Source organism: Melospiza melodia, unplaced genomic scaffold (genome assembly GCF_035770615.1).
Source record: "Melospiza melodia melodia isolate bMelMel2 unplaced genomic scaffold, bMelMel2.pri scaffold_34, whole genome shotgun sequence".
Classification (NCBI taxonomy): Eukaryota; Metazoa; Chordata; class Aves; order Passeriformes; family Passerellidae; genus Melospiza; species Melospiza melodia.
This window is the reverse complement of record NW_026948659.1, coordinates 6171998-6194765: the sequence shown is the minus strand read 5'-3', so window position 1 is coordinate 6194765 and position 22768 is coordinate 6171998. Positions and strand designations below refer to the sequence as shown.

Genomic DNA, 22768 nt, shown 5'->3' with positions numbered 1-22768 from the left:
TGAAGAATGTGCTCTACTCTGCAGCCAGGAGCCATGGTCTGTCCTGGAGCCTTTGGCAGAAGGTGGCTGGGGATGCTCAAGGCCAACTACTGGGATTCTACAGAGGATCCAAAGCCAACTACACTCCCACAGAGAAGGAAGTCTTGGCTGCCTATGAAGGAGTCCAAGGGGCCTCAGAAGTGATGTGCACAGAAGCACAACTCCTCCTGGCACTGCAACTGCTGGTGCTGGGGCAGATGTTTGAAGGAAAGGTTCCCACCACCTACCACGCCACTGACCCCACATGGAGCAAATGGATTGCTCTGATCACACAGCGCACCCGTATTGGAAAGCTGAATCACCCTGGAATTTTGGAGATAATTACAAACTGGCTGGAAGGTGAAAACTTTGCTCTCACTGATGAAGAGAACCAGGACTAAGTGACAAGGCTAAAGAAGCTCCACCATACAATTAGCTATCAGCAGAGGAAGCACACCATGCTCTTTTCACTGATGGTTCCTGTCGCATCGTAGGGATGAACTGAAGGTGGAAAGCAGCCATATGGAGCCCCAAATGACAGGTTGCACAAGCTACTGAAGGAGAAGGTGGATCAAGTCAACTTGAGGAACTCAAGGCTGTTCAGCTGTCCCTGGACATTGCTGAAAGAGAGAAGTGGCCAAAGCTCTACCTTTACACTGATTTCCGGATGGTTGTCAATGCTCTGTCAGGTTGGCTGGAAAGGTGGAAAGAGGCCAACTGGCAGCGCAGAGAAAAATCAATCTGGGCTGCTGGTGAGTGGAAAGACATTGCCTCTTGGGTAGAAAATCTATCTGTGAATGTCTGCCATGTAGATGCCCATGTCCCCAAGAGTCAGGTGTAGTAGATAGGGTCAGGCGCTCGGAAAATCTCGCGATGTCACGGAAAGCAGCAGGATTCCTCTCCCCGTAACGCCTAGTGATAAAGGATCACCCAAAAATGTAGTCCCCCCTAACATTAGTAACTTTCGACTCCTTACGAACCAATTACAGTAAGGTAAGACCCCCTGACGTAGAGAAAAACTTTCCCAGTAAAAAACCCGACGAGATGGGACAATAAAGGTCTTGAACCGTCCACCATACTGGTGTCTGTGTGTGTTCTTGGCCCGAGTGACCCTGGAGAGTTTGGGTCGCTGTGCCGTTTCCTCAGAACCAGGTTTCCTCGCCTTGCATCAGAAGGCAACAAGTGGTGTCAGAACCCGGGATCGAACCAGTGCCCGGGGAACGGGGATCGCCTGGACAGAGGACGGCGGCTGTAGTGGCGGGTCCGACTACAGCGGAGGGGACGCCCTCGAATCATGGAAATTATAGCAAAGGTCCTAAGTCAGGCTCATGAGCAATGGGGAATTAAAGGTGAGCTCAGGAATTCTGATCTTGCTATTGCAAGGCTCCTAGAGCTGGGGACGATCGAACGTCCGGTAAATATATTATATTGGGAAGCGCGGGAGAATAGCACTGCCGCCTCAGTGGAGGACTCTAAGTCCTCAGGCAGTGGTAAAAACCTCAAAGCGTGGGGGAAAGTAGAAGAGGCCCTACGCAAGACGTTAGAAGAACAGGAGACGCAGAAAGCCGCATGTACATGTTTATTAGCTACACCAAAGCTGGGGGTGGAGGCCACGACACAAACTGCCTCTGAGAGCGATCGGATTGAAGGCGGGAACATGCGGGGGCCGGGCGCATTCCACCCATCCCCGAGCCCGAGCCCAGACCCCCCAGAGCCCCCAGGGGACCCCCCGGATCACCCAGGGGAGCCCCCAACCCTCCCATGGAGCCCGCTGGGTCCTGGCCCCCCCGCGGAGCCATCCGAAAAAACCGCGGTTTCTCTATCCGTCCCTTCCCCGGCGGGCGCTGATCCGGCGCAGGAGGCAGAGCAGCGTGCGCAATGCTTCTGGCAGGGACTCACGGAGAAGGCGCGGAACGCGACCAGATTGTTGGACCCCGCCGGGATCGGTAAAAACTCGCCTCCGCCATGTGCGCTTAATGGCGCCTAACCGCATGGCGAGGGCGGAAGAGAAGAGGGGGAAAAGGGCGGAAATGCAGTCAGCCTGATAACATCGCATGCGTGGGTGAGCGGGGAGGGGGGGCGGCCCTCGCGGTGGAGCGTAAGACAAATCAGAGCACTCTATTCAAATTAGGTCCTTATAGGGCAAGGACCTCCCCCAGCAGGAGGTGGGGGGAGCCCAGGGGGAGGGAGCAGCACCACCCCTGAAGGGAGGAGTGGGGTTGAAGCCGAACAAAACGGCAGGGAGCTCCGGAAGTGTACCAGCAGTCAGCTTCCGCCTCAGAGCCAAGTAACAGCTGCTCAGACAGATCGGAAGAGCTGACCGAGTCCGGCTGGGACTCGGAAACCGAGAGAGCAGAATTAATGCGGTTTCGAGCGAAACTGAAGAAAGCTTTAAACAATATCGGGAAACAATCGCAACACAAACTCACCGATTAGGGAAAAATAAAAGCAGCTTGTGGGGACCGGGCACCGGCAGCCTCCATGCACGCTTTCCCGGTGGGGGTTGCGGGAGCGCGGGGGAACCAACAAAGGGCATATACCCCAGTTAACCCAAAAGAATCCAAAGCAATTTCAGAAATAGGGATCAGCTGTAGTACCCACTCTTGAGGACGACCTTTCTAGCAATAACGATCTGCTCACTTTTGATATTACGCAAATAAGCCGCATGCTTTTTGATGGGGCGGGGCGGATTGTATCTAAGCAGGAGTGGCAGGATGACCGCGTTAGCTCGGGCTTCTGGGGAAGGGCAGCAACTCAGCGAGCTGTCCCCAGCCAGCACAGCTTTCCCTGGCAGCACCCTCACTCCAAGCACGCCCGAGAGGGATCTGTAGGAGCTGCGGGAAGACACCTCGCTAGGGACTGTAGATCCCGGTCCTGGGGAAACGGGAGAGGGAGGGGGCACCCGGGCCACACTCAGCCTCCTCCCGCTGTGAATGCGAGACGGCCCATCTACGCCAACCCCCAGTGGGGCAGGGGACCCTCATACCCCATGCCCCCACAGGGAGCAGTCAATTTCGCATCCCCGCCAGCAGCACAATGGCAGAGTTATGCAGCACCATCGGTACCCTCGCACCCCCCACCGCCACAAGCCACGCCCGTGTCACAGGGCCAGCAGGAGGCGCCCCAGAGCAGGATCCCTGGGTGGCCTTGGCCATGAGAATAGGGAAGGAGCCCCTGATGGTGTGGGGGACATGCCGCCTTTATGGCATTCAGGATCCCCACGTCATAGGGCTCCAGTTTTGGGTGGACACGGGATCAGACTGCACGATTTTTCCCCAAGCACATTGGCCTGGACATTGGCAATTTAAAGAAGTCCCTCCAGTGAACGGAGTGGGAGGGCAGTCCCGGGCGTGGAAAAGCACCCAGCTGGTGGCTTTAACACTTCACACAAAAAAGGGACCAGGAGTGTCAACATCAGTAGCAGCCCTAATGCTGCAAGAAGCACTCTCCTCACGACAGGGCACCATGTCAGTCAATCACATCAACAGCCACGACCCAGTCAAAGGCCACTTCCAGATCGGCAACAACAAAGCGGACGCCGCAGCGAAAGGCGTCTGGACATTGCAGGAAGTCCTGAAAAAGGCCCAGATCGAGGAGCAGAGAAAGGCAGAGCTGGAGGATGAGAGGGACCACGGGAGAGACGTGGATGAGGAGCTGCAGAAGGGGAAGCAGAAGCTGCTGCAGCGAGCGACAAGGATGAAGCTGGACGAGGAGGAAGATGTGGGGGAACTGAACGCGCTGTTCCTCAGTGCCAAATGCAACATGATCTGGGACAAGCAAGTCCAGGAGAAGCAGATGATTCTCGAAGAACTGGCGGAGGAAGAAGAGCACTTGAACAAGATGATGGAAATGCAGCGGGAGAAGGGCATGGAGGTCCAGGAGGAGCTGGAGCGCCAGAGGAAGCAGGAGCTGATGAGAGCCCGACAGGGCATTGTGAAACAGATGGAGCAGAATGTAGAGGAGCGGGCATTGAGGGCTGAGGAGCTGTACCAGGAGGGCCAGAGGCAGCTGGAGCGACTGGAGCAGATGAAAAAGGGAGGATCAGAAGGCCTGGGAGCAGAAACAGGAGCGGAGGGCCCACAGGTGGTAATTAGAAACAAGCTAGGCGAATGGGAACGGGGCTGGAGGTTGATGCTTACGGGGCGAGGGTACGCAGCTGTCAAAAAGGACGGCAAATTAGGTGGTGTCCACTTAAGTCAATTAAGTCGGACCTCCATAGCAAGCAGAATGAGACTGATGAGAGTTGTGAGTTTCTGTTTACAGGACATGCTCGTGGGGCGTCCTCGTGATGCGTACATCCCCATCCAGAGGTAAACGACAGACCACCAAGCCGTCAGGCAGCGCCCGAGAGACCCGCACGGGTGGAACCCAAGCGTCAACGGTGTTTCTGTGTGATTTTGCTGTTGGGGCTTGTTGCCAGAGGGCAAGCCAGCCCAGGTCACTACCCCCATCGGCCATTCAGGTGGGTCATGCAACAACTTAGTAGTGACAAGGTGCTCAAAGAAATCACCACACCGAACGCCCCATCCTTCGTGCTCTGCATCACCGACCTGTTTCCAGGATGACCAAAGGTAGACCCCCATTCCCCACACCCCACACACATGTACCTATCCTACTGGTGCCCAGCTTCAAACCCTGGGAAAAGCTACTGCAATCACCCGGGGTGGGGACATTGTGGGCACTGGGGCTGCGAAACCATTCTCACAGATGCCAGACTGTCGGGGTCTGGGTGGGATCCACAAGAGCCCGATAAATTCTTAAAGTTCACTTGGGCACCCACCGGTTGCAAAACAGCCCTCTTCCTCCACGGAAACTTTTATCAAAACCACCATAAAATCCCCAAATTTCGAAAATGTACAGGCTACAACATGACAGTTTTGCAGCCAGATCACCCTAGCTGGGCAATAGGCAGAACGTGGACAGTAGTCCTTCAAGGGTCAAAAGAGAGAGTGAATGTGCGAATTATTAGGCTCCAACCATCAGCACCCCGAGTGGTCAGACCCAACAAAGTGATTAAAAGCGTGCCGAAAGGGAGAAACGCGACCCACCCCAAAGCCTTGCCCACAAGGTTCGCTGATATCCCGATCGGCCATGTAGAAGCCTTTCAGATAGACCGTTCAGCCAGGTCACATTTAGATCCAATCCTTCGTATGTTAGAAGCTACCTTCCTATCCCTGAACGAAACTAACCCTAACCTAACCGAATCCTGTTGGCTTTGTTACGATGTCGAACCTCTCTTTTACAAAGGAGTCGCTTTAAACACTCCCTTCAGTTACTCCACAGCAGATGCACCCAACCAATGTAGATGGGACACCCCCCGCAAAGGAATCACCCTGAGTCAAGTCACAGGCCAGGGCAGATGCTTTGGCAATGCAACCCTAGCTAGGCGGAAAGGCAACGTCTGCACCAAAGTTGTCAAACCCGACGGGAAAAACAATAAGCGGGTAATCCCATCCACATCTGGGATGTGGGTTTTCCACCGATCTGGAGTGAGTCCGTGTGTGTTCCTTGCCAAATTCGATGAGTCTAACGACTTTTGTGTCCAAGTTCTGATTGTTCCTAGGGTCCTGTACCACGCAGATGAAGAAGTGTATCGCCATTTTGAGGAACCCTGTTGGCTCCACAAAAGAGAAATATTAACAGGTATAACTATCGCGATGCTGCTGGGCCTAGGAGCAGCCGGAATGGCTACAGGAGTCTCAGCCTTGGCGACCCAGAACAAAGGACTGTCACAGCTGCAGGCAACGATTGACGAGGAACTGTGGAAGATCGAGAAATCCATCTCCTTTCTAGAGAAGTCAGTCTCCTCACTCTCCGAAGTAGTCTTGCAGAACAGGCGAGGACTGGACCTCCTGTTCATGCAGCAAGGAGGCCTGTGTGCCGCCTTGAAAGAGGAGTGCTGCTTCTACGCAGACCACATGGGAGTCGTTAGAGACTCCATGGCAGAACTCCAAAACAGACTGGCTCAGAAAGACAGGGAAGCCCAACAGGGTTGGTTCGAGTCCTGGTTCAATCGATCACCATGGCTAATCACCCTAATTTCTACCCTAATAGGTCCATTGGCATTGCTGCTTTTAGCTGTCACCTCTGGACCATGCCTGCTGAACAAGCTAGTCTCATTCGTTCAGACCCGCCTAGAACGGGCCAACATCCTGTTCATAGGCCGGCAATTTACTGCTGTGAATTCGACCAGGGAACACTGCCAGTCACAAGATTTTCTACCCAGGTTCACCAAACCCCTTTCTTTGTCAACAACCCCATGCCTCATCTCAGTACCTATGTATATGACTACTTCGTTCATTTGTAAAAACGGGGGGGGATGTGTAGTAGGGTTAGGCACTCGGAAAATCTCGCGATGTCACAGAAAGCAGCAGGATTCCATTCCCCCTAAAGCCTAGTGATAAAGGATCACCCAAAAATGTAGTCCCCCCTAACATTAGTAACTTTCAACTCCTTACTAACCAATTACAGTAAGGTAAGACCCCCTGACGTAGAGAAAAAACTTTCCCAGTATAAAACCCGAAGAGACGGGACAACAAAGGTCTTGAACCGTCCACCATACTGGTGTCTGTGTGTGTTCTTGGCCCAAGTGACCCTGGAGAGTTTGGGTCGCTGTGCCGTTTCCTCAGAACCAGGTCGCCTCGCCTTGCATCAGAAGGCAACAGTCAGGCTAATGCAGAACACTGAAACAATGAGCAGGTAGGTCAGGCTGCAAAGATAGAGGTGCCAAAGATAAACCTAGACTGGGAACATAAAGGAGTTATTCCTAGCTCGATGGGCCTGTGATGCCTCAGGCAACCAGGGCAGAGATGCCACCTATAAATGGGCACGAGACCGAGGGGTGAGTCTAACCATGGACAGTATTTCTCAGGTTATCCATGACTGTGAGACGTGTGCTGCAATCAAGCAGGCCAAGCGAGTAAAGCCCCTCTGGTATGGTGGGTGGTGGTCCAAGTACAAGTACACACTGGGGCAGTGTGATGGAGCCCTGGCAGATTGACTCCATCACACTGCCCCAGACACGCCAGGGCAAGCGCTATGTGCTGACCCTGGTGAAAGCCACCACTGGATGGTTGGAAACCTACCCTGTGTCTCATGCTACGGCCCGAAACACCATCCTGGGCCTTGAAAAGCAAGTCCTGTGGAGACATGGTGTGGGAGGATCTTTGTTCATTTGTCCAGGTGTCCATGGGGTTGGGTTTCTTACCTACGTACAGGCAGTCATTTGGTGACAGGGGGACTCCCACCTAGAATGTAAGAGCGTATCGTCTATGCTTTCCATAGCCATGCAAAGATTGTCTGGCTTTAATGACTTTGCCAAAGTGACCCAGATGTTTTGTTTTGGCTGAGGGATGATCCAGCTGGTGGTCACTTGGATACAGATGAGGGTGCTGATAAAGACGATGCCAATGATGGCACTGGTACTGCTGCGGGGTGCCCTGGAGAGTATCACAGGAAGAATCATACTTCTTCTTTCCAACTGTGTAGTTTTCACTTGTGGATGGTAAAAGCACACATTAGTTGACTTATTTTAAGACATTCTTAAATATTCTTAAGTTCTCCCTATAGCTCTTACCAACTCCTCCCAATCACTCCCTTTTTTTTTTTAAGGGAAATTTGAGGCAGGGAAAAAGGAGTAGTTTCAAGAGGGGAAAGAGGGAGGGGTAGGGATAAAGGGTCACTGGTAGAGGGATGGAAAAGGGATAGGTGTGTCTGCATTTGAGGTTGACATGGACATTATCAGTGGGATATATCTGTGTGTGATGAGTGTCCTTGCCACAATGTTTGGATATGTGAATTTCTTTTTTCTTCATCTCCAAGAGAAAGCTGCTTCTGTGGCATGGTGGGAGAGGGAGCTGACTTTGTGTTCATTCAAGGGGTCGTCTTCAGATCTGTGGTCTACATAGGGACTGATAAATCTTCTGGGAATCCACCGGGGTCCTGTATCTGTAGAAACACAAGCATATTCTGTCACCCACATAATGAGAGGCTATGGCTCTTCAATAATTTTAGATTCATGATTCTGGTCAAGTACTGGAGGTCTTTCTTTGAGGTGTGTGTACATGTTGTTATGAGAGTGCTTTAAGACAGGGGGGTTTGGTTCTTTTTGAGAGCAATTCATGAAAGGTATATGACATTAGAACTAATGAAATTCAAATAACGTAAAGTACTTTGCACAGTCTATCCTGTATAGAGAGAGCCAGGGGCTATGTACAAATCACAAACGGGAAAGGCACTGCTGTGGAACGTGCCTTGAGCTGTTTTATTTTTCAGCATCAGTCTCATTACACGGTTGTGACAATGCAAAGATGCCAGCAGCTCACATCCCAAGCAGCTGACCAAGAACTTAATAGTACAACTTAATTTATAAGTTTTTTTAACCAATCCCACAAAGCAAAAGCATATTGACAGCAGTTCTATCCAACCACTATAAGCACATGTACCTTTGGTAAAACCAACGCTTGCTTATTTTGAATACAATACCTGCTTGTAAGCTTTAAAACACAATGCACATAGCTCCATTATTAAGCTTCAAACTTCCTAATATGTTGTCAGAAAAACTTTTCTGTATCTTAGGGAGTTATTCTAGAGAAGCGTTAAGACATAGACCGTTGTTCTATTTCTCCTTGCTTTTCTACTTTTTAAATAATTTTTCTGCTGACCTATCTCATGGCTACTGCTTAGCTCTAATCACAGTTCTGCTGCCTCTGAGGCCTGCCTTTTGCAGCTTCCCCGAAACCCTCTGATTTTGTGGATTCCCACACTGAACACAAGTTCAGCTATTTTAAATCAAATGCTCACTGATGTAGATAGCATTAGACATGGCACACTGCAAAATAGAGCTGCTATAGATTTTTTGCTGTTAGCACATGGGCACAGGTGTGAAAATTTTGAAGGAATGTGTTTTATGAACCTACTCTCTTCGATTCACAGGAAACTCAAACAACTGGAAGACAACATGGAGAAATTGACTGTGAATGATTGGGGCTTGGATGAATGCTTTGAGGGATGGGGAATAACTGGATGATTGAAAGATACCTTAAAGGGAGCTATGTTATTACTAGTAGTTATTATTATATTGCTTAGTATTATTCCACACATAGTGAAATTGGTGAGCTGCTTGGTAGAAAAAACAGTGAAAAGGATTTGGCTGGTGCAAGAAGAATAAGAAGGGGGAATTGTAGCAATGTATCTGAACGACTTGGGCCACACTGTGCACCAGCCATACCACTTGTAGTCATTCTTATCAGAGCCCTCTGGAATTCATCAAGGTTACTAAGACATAAACTGTGCTAAATGAAGAAAGAAAAGGCTGAGAAACAGAATACCAAGACCACAAGAACTCGATAACAAAGGGCTGTGAACCACCTGAACTGAAACCAGTCACATACTCCGAGAAGTGCGTGCAGAACACAAGGACAAGAGAGAGGCTCCAATGAAGAAGAGTGTGATCAGTGTATGCAGTAGGGTTAGAATGTATAAATAGGTGCATAATGTAAACAATAAATGGCTTCTGCTTAATCATACTGGTTAGTAGCATGGGAGCCCTGTTTGCCTGGGTAGGAGGGAGGATTCTTTTCCATAAAAAGGAAAGCACTGAGGCAGGAGCAGGAGACAAGTGACCCTTGCAGGCCTGGGGCCTCATTGCCTCCTTGTCCCTGCTCAGCAGCCTGGCAGGGGCTGCCCCATGCTCCTGCCCTTGCCATTGCACATCCCCACATGCCAGTGCCCATCCCGGCAAGAGCCCTGAGCAAGGAGGGAGGGACAGCATCTGCCTGGCCAGGGGCTGGGGCTCAGGCCTTGGCCCTTGGCATTCCTCAAACACACCCAGCTTTGCTCAGCACCAGAGACACCTTGGCCTTGTTTGTCCCCAGCTGTCATCACTGCCTCCAGTGTTCTGCTCTAACTGGAAACTGGGAACACATTCTCAGAGAGACTTATTAAACTTTTAGAAACTTTGGAGTTTCAATTTAACTTGGAGTTCTTGAGAAGTTTTTTGAACACTCTCTCAGAGACTGAGTCTGATGTAAACAACACCAATTCACTGAGGGGCTCATTAAAGTCCTTGTGCTGTGTCTGTGCTGCTGAGCTTTAAAGGAACAGCTCTTGCCAGCACCAGCTCCTCTCCCAGCCCAGCAGGGCTGAGGGCTCTGCCTGCAGGCACTGAGGGGACAGGAGCCAGGCAGAGACAGGCTGAAGGCAATCAGGATTGGGAAGACATTGAGCTGAGACTTCACTTGGGGAAAGATCTTCACAGCCCTGTGCATGGTGAGTGTGTGGATGCAGGGCAATGTCCCCTGTGCTCCTGGAGGGATCTCCTGAAGCCAGCACACCCCACAGCCTGGGGGATGTGTCAGGAGGACTCTCCCAGTTTCTCTGGGGCACAGGAGGAGGGGGAGGAGGATGTGCTGCAGAGCAGGGCTGCCCTGGGCACCGTCAGAGGGACAGGGCAGGACGGCTCCTGCTGCCAGGGACAGCTGCAGGGGCTGAAGCTGGGGCTGCAGCCAGGGCTGCCCAGGGCTGTCCTGCAGAGCAGCTCCTGCAGCCCTCAGGGCTCTTGGCCAGCCCAGGGCATGTGCCACCTGCCAGGGGCAGCTCTCAGCCTTCCTGGCAGCTTCCCATGGATGCTGCAGGGGAGAAGTTGGGGGTGGAAGGAGCCACCCCCATCAGGGCAGATTCCTCCTGCTCTGGAGATGGTGCTGCATGGCCAGGGCTGCTCTCAGCTTTCTCCTAAAGGGAAGGGAAAGGGGCTGTCAGCTTTGGCTGTGTCACTGAGACTCCTGCACTGTCAGCCTGGGCATCAGCAGATGGGCCTCAGATCTCCCTCAGAAACGGCCTCCTCAGCCTCCTCTCCCTACAGACAGCAACAGCAGCACCTTGGCTTGCAGCATTTCTGTTTGTCTGGCCTGCCCTTAAGGCCCTGCTGCCAGGGAGATGCCTCTGAGAGATGCCCTGTGCTGGGTGGGGTCTGCAGGGCAGAGCTGAGTCCCCAGGGCTGGGCTGGGCTCTGGCAGCAATGGCAGGGACAAGGCTTGTGTAAAGAAAAACAGCTCTCAATAGGCACAACTCCAGGCAGCAGAGAGCCAGACCAATCCTTTACATCCCTCCATGTCCTGCTGCATAGGGAGAGAGAGAAGAGTTGGAGAGATTGATTTTGAAACTGGAGTCTTCAAAAAAAGCCAAATTATTGTTTAGTGCAGTTTTAAATTGGTACATCCTGTACTAGAGCGAGGGGAAATGAGCAAATGGCCCAGCAGGTCTGAGTGCACTGGGGCACAGGGAGCCCTGTTTTCCATCTGGCCTCCCCAGGGTTCAGCCTGAGAGCAATGCTAAGAACAAGACTTCTGTCCCTTCTAAAAAGCACACAGTTACTTTGTAGCCCAAAGCAACACTGAAAAAAAAAAAGGTAAATGAAATTTCCCCAGAGAAAGAGAAGAAATTTTGAGTGCCTGTGAAAGAAAATAGCATAGGATGTACTCAAGGTACTTTGTCCAAATTGTCAATGTTGTCTTTGAACAGTTCAAAATGTCCAGAATGAAGGAATGTCCAACAGCAGCTCCATCAGGCACTTCCTCCTGCTGGCATTGGCAGACAGGCGGCAGCTGCAGCTCCTGCACTTCTGCCTCTTGCTGGGCATCTCCCTGGCTGCCCTCCTGGGCAACGGCCTCATCATCAGCGCCGTAGCCTGCGGCCACCACCTGCACACGCCCATGTTCTTCTTCCTGCTCAACCTGGCCCTCAGCGACCTGGGCTCCATCTGCACCACTGTCCCCAAAGCCATGCACAATTCCCTCTGGGACACCAGAGACATCTCCTACTCAGGATGTGCTGCTCAGGTGTTTTTCTTTGCCTTCTTCATGTCAGCAGAGTTTTCTCTCCTGACCGTAATGTGCTACGACCGCTACGTGTCCATCTGCAAACCCCTGCACTACAGGACCCTCCTGGGCAGCAGAGCTTGTGCCCACATGGCAGCAGCTGCCTGGGCCAGTGCCTTTCTCTATTCACTGCTGCACACAGCCAATACATTTTCCCTACCCCTGTGCCATGGCAATGCCCTGGACCAGTTCTTCTGTGAAATCCCACAGATCCTCAAACTCTCCTGCTCCAAATCCTATCTCAGGGAACTTGGGCTTCTTGTGCTAAGTGCTCTTCTATTTTTTGCTTGTTTTGTGTTCATTGTTTTCTCCTATGTGCAGATCTTCAGGGCTGTGCTGAGGATCCCCTCTGAGCAGGGACGGCACAAAGCCTTTTCCACCTGCCTCCCTCACCTGGCTGTACTCTCCCTCTTTGTCAGCACTAGCTTTTTTGCCTACCTGAAGCCACCCTCCATCTCCTCCCCATCCCTGGATCTGTCCCTGTCAGTTCTGTACTCGGTGGTGCCTCCAGCCCTGAACCCCCTCATCTACAGCCTGAGGAACCAGGAGCTCAAGGATGCCTTGGGAAAACTGGTAACTGCAACTTTAGAAGCAATAAATTCTCTTTTCTGCTACAGAGCCTTCAGAATATAACTCTTTGCAATCTCAGCCTTTTTTTCCCCTGTTTGTCCATTCTTTGCTATGGTAACTTTTTCTTTTGTTGTAGTGTTTCTATCAAAATACTGTAGTATTACTCTTAGCTTTCTACATGAACATCTACATTTCTTTTGAAATAAAAATACTTGCAAGTAGTTTGTTCCCTTGGTGTTTAAACAAAAGCAAGTGCCTGCCTGACTTGTCTGTCCAAGGCATTTCCTCAGCCCTTCCCTGTCTCTGCAGGGGCAGTGCCTGTGAGCAAAGGTGGCAGGAAGAGACTCCCAGCACAGCAGCACAGCCAGGGACAATGGCCCTGCCTCTTCCCCGATCTGCTCTGCCCAACTCCAGCCTGTCCTTGCCAGCCCTGCTGTGGCTGTAAGGCCGGAGTGCTCTGGCAGCTTGGTCACTGTCCTGCTGCGTGTCCCTGCTGTGGCCACAGGCAGGGCCAGGCCATGGGCACTGCTGGGACACAGCTGGGCTCCAGCACAGCAGCTCCAGCAGCAAAGGGCATCTCCTGAGGGCAGGGCAGGGAGGCTTTGCTCCCCTCCAGAGCTGCTGTCAGCAATGTGCTCCAGGAATGCCCTGGCACAGCAAAGCCCAGTACCTGGGGCAGGGGGGGAGTGTGCAGGGGGGGCTCACAGCAGTGTCCTGGCACAGCCAGAGCTCCTGGCATGGACCTGAGGCAGCAGCAGAGCAGGGCCTGGGCTGTGTCTCTGTTCTGGGAGAGTCTGGGAAGGTGCCCCAGGGCAATTGCCCCACACCAGCCCCTGCAACCACCATTGCCAGCACTGGCCTCTCCCCACCTGCAGGAGGTTGTTTGTCCCTGCACGGAGGGACACCAAGTGACCAGGGCCAGCAGGCCATGTTTGCTCTGTGCTGAGGAGATCTCAGCAGTGCATAGTGTGTGTGTGGGGAGATGAACCCCAGCGAAAAAAAACACCATCAGCAGCACCCGGGGATGGCACAATTCCAGTGGCACAAACAGGGCCTTGAGGCCACTTCACTCTGAGAGTAATGTCCTCTGGGAAAACACCTGAATTCTTTGCTGGGTTGTGGTTAGGACTGCATAGAGAGAAATATCCCAGGCAGGGAGGCTCCAGGGAAAAATGCTCAGGGCAGCCATGGACTGCACAGAGAGACATTGGATAGAGTGAGGGTCTGTGGGGAGAAATCAGAGCTGCCTCCCTTCTGAACCAGCCCGAGGACCTGGACAGGGCTGTGCTGTGTTCTGGGCACTGACCTGGAACTGAGGGATGTGGAAAAGGCCTTTGGTGTCAGGGCTGTTGAGAAGGCTGGGCAGCGTCACTGTGGGACCTGTCTCAAACCCTTGGAAAGGCCAGAGCCATCCCAGAGGGTCCTGGGCACTTGGGAAGGGCAGACATGGAACCACTCTGCAAACAGGGCAGGGAGGGGCACTGGGAGAGTCACAGCCTGCTCAGGCTCAGCAGGGAAGGGGATGTGGCAAATCTTCCTGCAGCCATTCCAGGCACTGGCAGGACAGGACAGGGACTGCAGAACCCACATGGGAGGGAACAGAAGAGAATGTTGTGTGCCAGACTTCAGCCAGACCTGGGACAGGGTCTGCTGTCGTCTCCTCAGAGCCAGACTGGAGAGAGCTGGGCTGAAGGAGTGGAACATGGGCTGGGTGGGAATTTGGCTGAACAATGAGGGTCAAATGTCATCCATGGTACAGAGTCCTCTTGGCAGCCATGCCCTGGTACCATCCCTCAGTGACCAGCCCTTGGCCGCCACTGTGGAATATTTCTATTGTCTCTACAATGCCAGTTAAATATACTTTCAATTCCTTTGTGGATGCTGCCAAATTGCAGCAGGGACTGAACTGATGTGTGACTGACACTCAACTCATCTAGTTAATGGTGACTGCAAAATGTATCTGGGCAAGATGACTGAGTTGGGTAAATTTATCTTGCCATCAGGCGCCAAGCAAGCCACAAGAAAGGGCAGAAAAAACTCATGCATCAGAGCAAAGTCAGTTCAATAGGGAAAAACCCAAACCCAACCAAAACCTAAAAACCCCAAACCTAATCAAAAAACCCAAAGCAAGATCCACCCACAACAACACAAAAACCCCAGAAATAAACCAGCCACAAAAAGAAAAAGGCCACAAAGAGAAGAAAAACAAATTCACAGGAAATCTCCTATCAGCAGAAAATATTTAACCGCCTTGTGGCAGGAGAGGATTCTGCATGTCTAGGTGCTGTTTTGAAAGAAATATGTCTGAAAAAAGAAATTTATCCCCTACCCCCCTTGGCCCCCCACTTTTCTCAGTTGATTGCTGATCATGGTGTGATATGGAGTGGAACATCCCTTGGGTCAGTCCAGCCCAGCTGTCCCATCCCTGTCCCCCAGGAACACTTGCCAACCCCAGGCCCATAGGTTGGGGGGTCGCAGACGCCTCATGCGAGGCAAGCACTGAGACAAGGACAGGAGTACAGAACAGCACAGCCTTGGAGAAACTGATTGAGGATGTACCTCTGGCAAACAGAAGTCACAAAAAATCAGGCAGGATGCCAGCTCAGCTCTGCAAGGCTGACAAAACAGAAGTTATGCAGAACAATAATATTGCCCTTACTCAAAAAGAGGGTTCAAGGAACAGCCACCTAAAAAGGGCACTGGATGTTGAAGACAAAACCCAAAGAACCATAAAAGGATTTGTGATAAGGTGTGCAACTATGTCAAATAAACTCAAAGGAAGTGGGGATAGCTAATGGATACATAATCAGTGTGTGTGATAAAAACTCTGTTCATTCAATGCTTAATGCACTCCAATGGAGGGAGGATGGCCCAAGTGACCACCATGCTGTAATGAAGAATGCCAGCTTTCAAATACTCCAAACTCTGTTCAGAAGTTTCTATCCAGTGGGTTTCAGTATCAGTGGTTTCCTTGACTCCCTTATGCCCCACAGTTTCACAATGGTCCCTTGGTTCCATGAGGGCCTGCTGTAGAAAAATGGATCCTTGGTTCCATTGGGTTCTGTATTCTCAAAATGCTCTCCTTGGTTCCATGAGGCCTTGGTGTGTCACAACAGCCCCTCTGTTCCATCAACTGCCAGAGTGTCACCCTGGTCTCTTGGATCTGCAGGGTTACAATGGACAATTGGTCACAAGCAGCCCTGCTGTGTCACCATGAATATTTGGTTCCATGGAGTCCCACAGTGTCACAATGGCCCCTTGGCTACATGAGGTTCCACAGCATCACCATGATCTCCTTGGATCTGCAGTATCTCCATGGATCATTGGTTCCATGTGGCCCTGCTGTGTCACAGTGGTTCCTTGGTTCCATGAAGTCCCACTGCATAACAATGGAATCTTGTTCCCGTCAGGTTCTGTACTGTCACCATGGTTTCCTTGGTTCTGAACTGTAACAATGGACCCTTGGTCCCATGAGGTTCCATGATGTCACAATGGTCTCCTTGGTTCCACAAGGACTTGCTTTGTCACAATGGACCCACCTTTCCAGGAGCTTCCATGGTGTCTCCGTGGTCTCCTCAGATCCAGATTGTCACAATGGACAACTGGCTCCATGGGCCCTCCTGTGTCACAATAAACCCTCAGTGCCATGAGGTTCTGTGGTGTCACAATGGTCTGCCTGGTTCAACAAGGCCCTGGAGTGTCACAATGGCTGCTTGGTTCTGTGAGCTTTCATAGCATCAACAATGGCCTCCTTGTTTCTGCAGTGTCACAATGGATCCTGGTTCCACGAGGTCCCTAAATGTCAGTGGTCTCCTGGGTTCCATGTGGCCCAGCTGTATCAACACAGCCCCTTGGTTCCATGAGTTTCTGTACTGTCAGAATTGGTTCCTTTGTTCCACTGAGGCCCTGCTGTGTCACAATGGACCCTGGGTTCCATGAAGTTCTTCAGTGTCACAATGGCCCCCTGGATCCTTGAGGTCCCACAGTGTCACCATGGTGTCCTTGGATCCACAGTGCCATAATGGGCCATTGCTGCAGCCGGAATAGCTACTAATAAAGCCCAGGGTAGGGAAGCAAAAAGGGCCTTTGCATGGTACCCACAGATGTTTAATTCAGCCGTGCAGTGAGATGTTCAGGGTCACAAGACAGGACTCCCGGGGGGAGTCCAGGTTTCTGTATCTCGAGAGGAAGGGGTTGATCAGTGCCATGGGGGCAGTACAAAGATGGGGCCAATGGGGGAATGGGGAGGGAGGGGCTGAGGGACAGAGAACAAGAGGAAGGAGCCAATGGGGTCGCACAGCTTTTGAGGGAAGTTTCTTGTGTCTCCCTAACCCAGGGAATGCCTCTCAGGGTCTCCACAGCAGCAGAATGTCAAAAAGGCCCCTTGGTTCTTGTGGGCTCCTCAGGATCCCAGTGGCCCCTTGGCTGCATGAGGCCCAGCTGTGTCACACTTGCCCCTTGCTTCCACTGGGTCCCACAGCATCACAATTGCCCCCCCTTAGATCCATGAGGCCCCGCAATGTCACAATGGACCTTTGGTTCCATGAGTCCCACACTGTTCCAAGAATTCTTAGTTCCATGGGGCCCTGTAGTGTCGCAATGGTCCCTTGGTTCCGTGGTGCCACACAGTGCCAAATTTTCCCTTTGGCCCAACACGGGCTCATAGTGTCACAATGGACTCCTTGGTTCTATAGGGACACAAAGTGCCACAATGACTCTTTGGTTTCACAAGGCTTCAAAGTGTAAAAATGGCCTCCATGGTTTCATGCAGCCATACTGGGTTAAAATGGACTTTTGTTTCCATGATGCACCACAGTGTCACAGTGGTCAGCTTGGTTGTGCACTGTAAGAATGCCCCATTGGTCACTCAGAGCCCCACAGGGTCACTATTGTGCCCTTGGTTCCATGAGGGCTTGCTGTGTCACAATGCCCTTTGGTTCCATGAGGTCCCATGTGTCATAATGATCTCCATGGTTCCATGAGGCTTCGCTGTGGCTCAATGGCCCCCTTGGTTCCATGATGTCCCATAGCAGAGCAATGGTCACCTTGGTTCCATGGGGTCAAAATGGCCCCTTTGTCCCATGGAGCCCCACAGTGTCACTGTGATCCCCTTGATTCCATGAGGCCCTGCAGTGTCATGGTGGCTCCTTGGCTCCATGAGGCAAAGGAGAATCAGAATGGCCCCTTTGTCCCATGGAGCCCCACAGTGTCACTGTGATCCCCTTGATTCCATGAGGCACTGTAGTGTCGTGGAGGCCTCTTGGCTCCATGAGGCAAAGCAGAATCAGAATGGCCCCTTGGTTCCATGGAGCACCACAGTCCTGTTGGTTCCACAGGGCCCTGCAGTGTAACAAGGGACCTTTGGTTCCATGAGGTTCCTCAGTGTCTCAGTGGCCCCTTGGCTCCAGGTGGCCCTGCTGTGTCACAGTGCCAGGTGGTTCCATGAAGTCCCACAGTGTCCAAGTGGTCTCCTTGGCTCTGGGAAGCCCCACAGAGCCACAATGGACCCTTGGTTCCAGGAGGCCTTGCTGTGTCCCAATGGACTTTTGGTTCCATGGGGTTCCACTGCATAACATGATCCCCTTGATTCCAGAAGGTTCTGCAGTGTCACAATGGACCATTGGTAACATGCAGCCCCACACTGTCACAATGACCCCATGGCTCCATGAACTTCCACACTGTCATCAATGGTCTCCTTGGTTCCACAAGACCTTGCTCTTATACAATGGACATTTGGTTCCATGGGGCTCCACTGCATCACAATGGACCCTTTGTTCCATGGGGTTCCACAGTGTCACAGCGAGGCCCTTGGATCTGTCAGCCTCTGCTGTCACCAAGTGTCCAAAATATCAGAATAGGGCTCCTTAACACTAATTTGCTATTTCAGAGGGTATCATTTATTCAGGCCTGAGGTCCAGCACGGGATAACTCCTAACCTTACATGGATATGGAATTCTACCAGTGTGTTACCTATATAAAGTCCCTAAATGTGAATTACAATTTACCCACTTCCATAAAACCCACCCCAAGTTCCCCGATTCACTCCTTGATTTCTCCATTCCTGCCCTCTTGAGGCAGATGTCTTCTTGTTCTCTTCCACCATCCTTGCTGGGAAAGCAGCCCCTGCATGCCTTGTTCCTGTGCTGAAAGTTCACAGGAAGGGTGAGCATGGAATGAACCCTTTTGGTATCAGCCCCAGGCTTTGTGTGGGCAGGCAGAGGCAGGCAGGAGGCAGAGCCAAAGGAAGGGGCCAGCCAGGTGGAGCAGCCGGGGGATGCCGACAGCCTGCAGGGACAGAGGCGCAGGGCAGGGACATCATGGGACAGCCTGGGCTGCACAGGGCACAGGCATGGGCAGCAGCTGTCAGACAGCCCTGCCAGAGCCAACTTGGGCAGCACTTTGGCCATGGCTGCTGGGCCTGGGCCTGAGGCAGGAGCAGGAGACAAGTGACCCTTGCAGGCCTGGGGCCTCATTGCCTCCTTGTCCCTGCTCAGCAGCCTGGCAGGGGCCGCCCCATGCTCCTGCCCTTGCCATTGCACATCCCCACATGCCAGTGCCCATCCCGGCAAGAGCCCTGAGCAAGGAGGGAGGGACAGCATCTGCCTGGCCAGGGCCTGGGGCTCAGGCCTTGGCCCTTGGCATTCCTCAAACACATCCAGCTTTGCTCAGCACCAGAGACACCTTGGCCTTGTTTGTCCCCAGCTGTCATCACTGCCTCCAGTGTTCTGCTCTAACTGGAACCTGGGGACACTTTCTCAGTCCTGTCCCTCAGCGGGACCCATTAAAACTTTAAGAAAATTTGGAGTATAAATTTTAATTTGAGTTGTTGAGACGTTTTTTGGAGACACTCTCAGGGACTGAGTCTGATATAAACAACACAAAAGCCCTGAGAGGGTCATTGAAATTTTCCTAGTCCACTTATGGAGAAAGATTTCAAAGAACTTGTAAGAAATACACATTCCTATTTTAAAGGATGTATTTTATTTTATTTCTCTTTACATCAGAGGTGATTGCAGCATTCTGTGATTGATATTGGCCCAGGGTCTCTCCTCAGCAGCTCTGGCCTGCTCACAGAAGCTGTGCCTGGAGCTCTGACCCAGTGTGGACAACCTTACTCCACATTGCCCAGCCCCATCCTGTCTGTCCTCACTCCCCTGGGACCTGCTGTGCTTGCAGAGCTGGCTGCACTCAGCCTAAGAGGGGTTTTCACTTTTGGGGGCTTTTTGAAGCAATCTGAACCTCCTGAGTTTCCCCACTGCAAACAGACACACTGCTCAGGTGCGTGCCAGCCCCAGCTGCCACCAAAGCCACTGCAGAGCTGCCCTGGGCCAGCTGTGAGGGTGGATCATCAGCCCAAGCTGCACGGGGCCACTGCAAGGGGCTGTGGCCATGGGCACTGCACTGACCCCACTGCTGGGTTTGGCTGCGACGGCCACCGAGAGAAATTAAACTGTCCTTGGAAACACTGGAGAGGACTGGGACATACTGGGGAACACTGGGAACGCTGTGGGAGACACTGGAACATACTGGGAGTGACACTGGGGGATACTGGGAGAACCTGGGGACACTGGGGCAATTGCAGAGATGACTGGGGACACTGGGGTACCTGTGGATGTTACTGTGAGGAACTGTGAACGACTGGGAATGAACTCGGGTGTATTGGGACGAACTGGGCTGTACTGGGAGGGATTGGAGGGGTACTGGAATGTAATGGGTTCTACTGGGGACTAATTGGGCTTTACTGATGTTATACTGGTCTGTACTGGGGATGAACTGGGTTTTACTGGGAGGGACTGCAGGAGGGTGAATTGGCTGTTCCCACTTCCACTGCATCCCATTTGCCGAAGCTCCCGCCCATCTCCAGCCACAGCCAATCAGCACCAGGGATCTGGGCCTGGGGGCGGTGCTTACACAGGCAGCAAATTTTCTTTTTGCCTACAACTCCCATCATGCCCCACGGCCTGACTGAGCCTCATTGCAGCCGGGAGAATAACTGCCGTCATGCCCCGCGCTCCACAGAACTCCGGGATCCGTCCCCATCTGTCCCATAATTGTCCCCCAAACACTCCAGGGTCCCTCATTGTCCCCTCAGCGCACATTCGGGACTCCCGTAAACACCCCCGGACCCCTGAGTGCTCGCACCCCCACAGATGGCCGGTACAGCCACTTCTGGGAATTCATCTGCTCTCGTCCCCTGTGGCCCCAGAGCCCCTCAGAACACAGTCCTGCGCCTAAAACTCCGGCCGCGACCCGTGCCCTGAAGAGCCCGGCTGGAGATCTCCGAGCTCCTCCCAAGGGCTCCCGTGGCATTTACGTTTCACCAGAGGATCTCAAGTCGGGGCTCGGACGCAAAGGTGTCCCCCAAGAGCCATCCCGGACTCCCAAACATTTCATTCCAACCACTTTCGGGACTACAGCTCCCGTCATGCCCCGTGCCCCATCGAGAGCCATTGCAGCTGCGCCCAGAACTCCCGTGATGCTCCGCGGCCCCGTTAAACCGTATGATACCTGCGCCTACAACTCCCATCACCCCCCGCGCCCCAGAGAGCCTCGTTCGAGTCCCTCCAAGTGCCCGCCCGGACCCCGAAGGGCCCCAGATTCCTCTCGATCACCTCCAAGGGCCCTCTTGGATCCCCAAGTGCTGCCCCGAACCCTGAACTGTCCCTCAAAATCCCTGAGTGCCCCTCCAAGTGCCCACCCGGCTTCCCCAAGTGTCCTCCAGACCCTCAAGTTCCCTCTGAATTCCCTCCCCAGACTCAAAACTGCCCCAAATGTGCCCCAGAAATGTCTCCAGGGACCCCGAAGTGCACTCCCCCCCAACCCTGTCTGAGAAAAAGATGATAAAAAAGATGGCAAAAAGACTACAAATATAACTAATTAACATAAAGAGAAAGAAATAAATAGCCAATAGAAATTATTTAATTAATTCATGAAAGAATTTTGTTACTTAGAACCAATTATGAATAAATTTCTTGGTTGCTAGAAATGTATCCAATTTTAATATAAATATACAAATTAGGTAATAAAAATATTGTCTAAGACTATCCTAAATTAAAATAATACAATTATAATTTTGTTATTAATAAATTTTATTTATAAGGAAAAATGCTAAAATTTTTCTTCTTTTTTGGAATGTCAGTCCCAGGTGGGCATTGTCAGACATGGTGAGGCTGGGGGTGAGGAGCCGCTTGTCCAAACAGGCTCAGCCTGCAAGGGGCTGATTCTTATCCATGCCAAGACCTCCTAAGGAGACATTCAGCATCCAGATCACTTGGGGAATGCTTCTATCCCCTCTTCTCATAACTAAAAACTAGAAAGATACTGATGTAATTAAAAAAACAAAAATCATGAGGAGCATTTTGACATCTTCCTCCTGAAGACAACTCCAAACTGACTCCAATCACTGCACAAGCCCTGGAGACTCAAAGACAATGGAAGGGAGACAAAGAGCTCCTGAGGGCTTTCTGTATTTTAATCAGCCCCACGCTGGATTTGGGGCTGGGTCCAGGAGCCTCAGGCACGCAGAGAAGGATGAAGAAACTGCTCAAGGAGTCAGCAGCAAAACTCCAAGTGCCTTGGAGCATGGCTGGGCCCCAGGGAGGGCAGGGAGTGCCCAAGGCTGCCCAGGGCCTGGTGAGAGCAGATCCTTGAGGGCAGGATTGCAGGGAGCCAAGGCTCTGAGCAGGGAACTGCAATGCTGAGCAAGGCCTGGCTTGGCTGCAGGAAGCAGAAAGGCCAAGCCCTGAGCCCAGCCTGGGCCAGCAGGGCCTGTCCCTCATGGCTGCCTCGGGGCTCTTGTTGGGCCAGGGCGATGTGAGGGGCAGCAAGGACAAATGGCATCAACCTGCAGCCTCTGCCAGCCTCGCCAGGGAGGCTGAGGGAGAAGCAAAGTGCAGCCCCTGCCAGGAAAGTTCCTCCTGTGGGGCCTCCAGAGACGTTGCCCGAGCCCAGGGCACAAAGGCCTGAGTGCCTGTGGCCCTGCCAGCCCTGCCCAGCCCTTGGCCATCTGTCCTGCAGGCTGTGCCCCCTGGGCGTGCTGCTCCTCTGCCCTGGCCGGCTGCACTCGCCCATCTCGCTGTGCCCCAGCATTTCTCACCCAGCGTTGCTGTGCCCTCCCTGGGCTCCCTGCACCCAGCGCTGCCGGCTCCTGGCACACAGAGCCTGGCCATGGCCCAGTCTCACGCTGCCACACCTCCAGCACCAACATTCTGCCCTGCGAGGGACATTGCCTTCTCTTCAGCTCCAGCCTGAACCTTCCAAGGTGCACCTGGGGGAGGTTTCCTGCAATTCCCACTGCCAAAGAA

The 22768-nt window shown here is 52.4% G+C and overlaps 2 protein-coding genes across 2 annotated transcripts in view; both read left to right on the top strand.

The window, feature by feature from the left end:
• Window positions 1–4332, top strand: part of LOC134434253 (olfactory receptor 14J1-like) — a gene marked incomplete at its 5' end in the record, with an annotated part of 184085 nt that extends 179753 nt beyond the window's left edge. The window contains one exon of the mRNA XM_063182934.1: window positions 4282–4332. Coding sequence (XP_063039004.1) covers window positions 4282–4332 — 51 coding nt within the window. The remainder of the gene's footprint in view (window positions 1–4281) is intronic.
• A 7430-nt stretch (window positions 4333–11762) lies between these two features.
• Window positions 11763–22768, top strand: part of LOC134434252 (olfactory receptor 14J1-like) — a gene marked incomplete at its 5' end in the record, with an annotated part of 56835 nt that continues 45829 nt past the window's right edge. Inside the window, one exon of the mRNA XM_063182933.1 lies at window positions 11763–12404. Within this exon, the coding sequence (XP_063039003.1) occupies window positions 11763–12404 (642 nt within the window). The remainder of the gene's footprint in view (window positions 12405–22768) is intronic.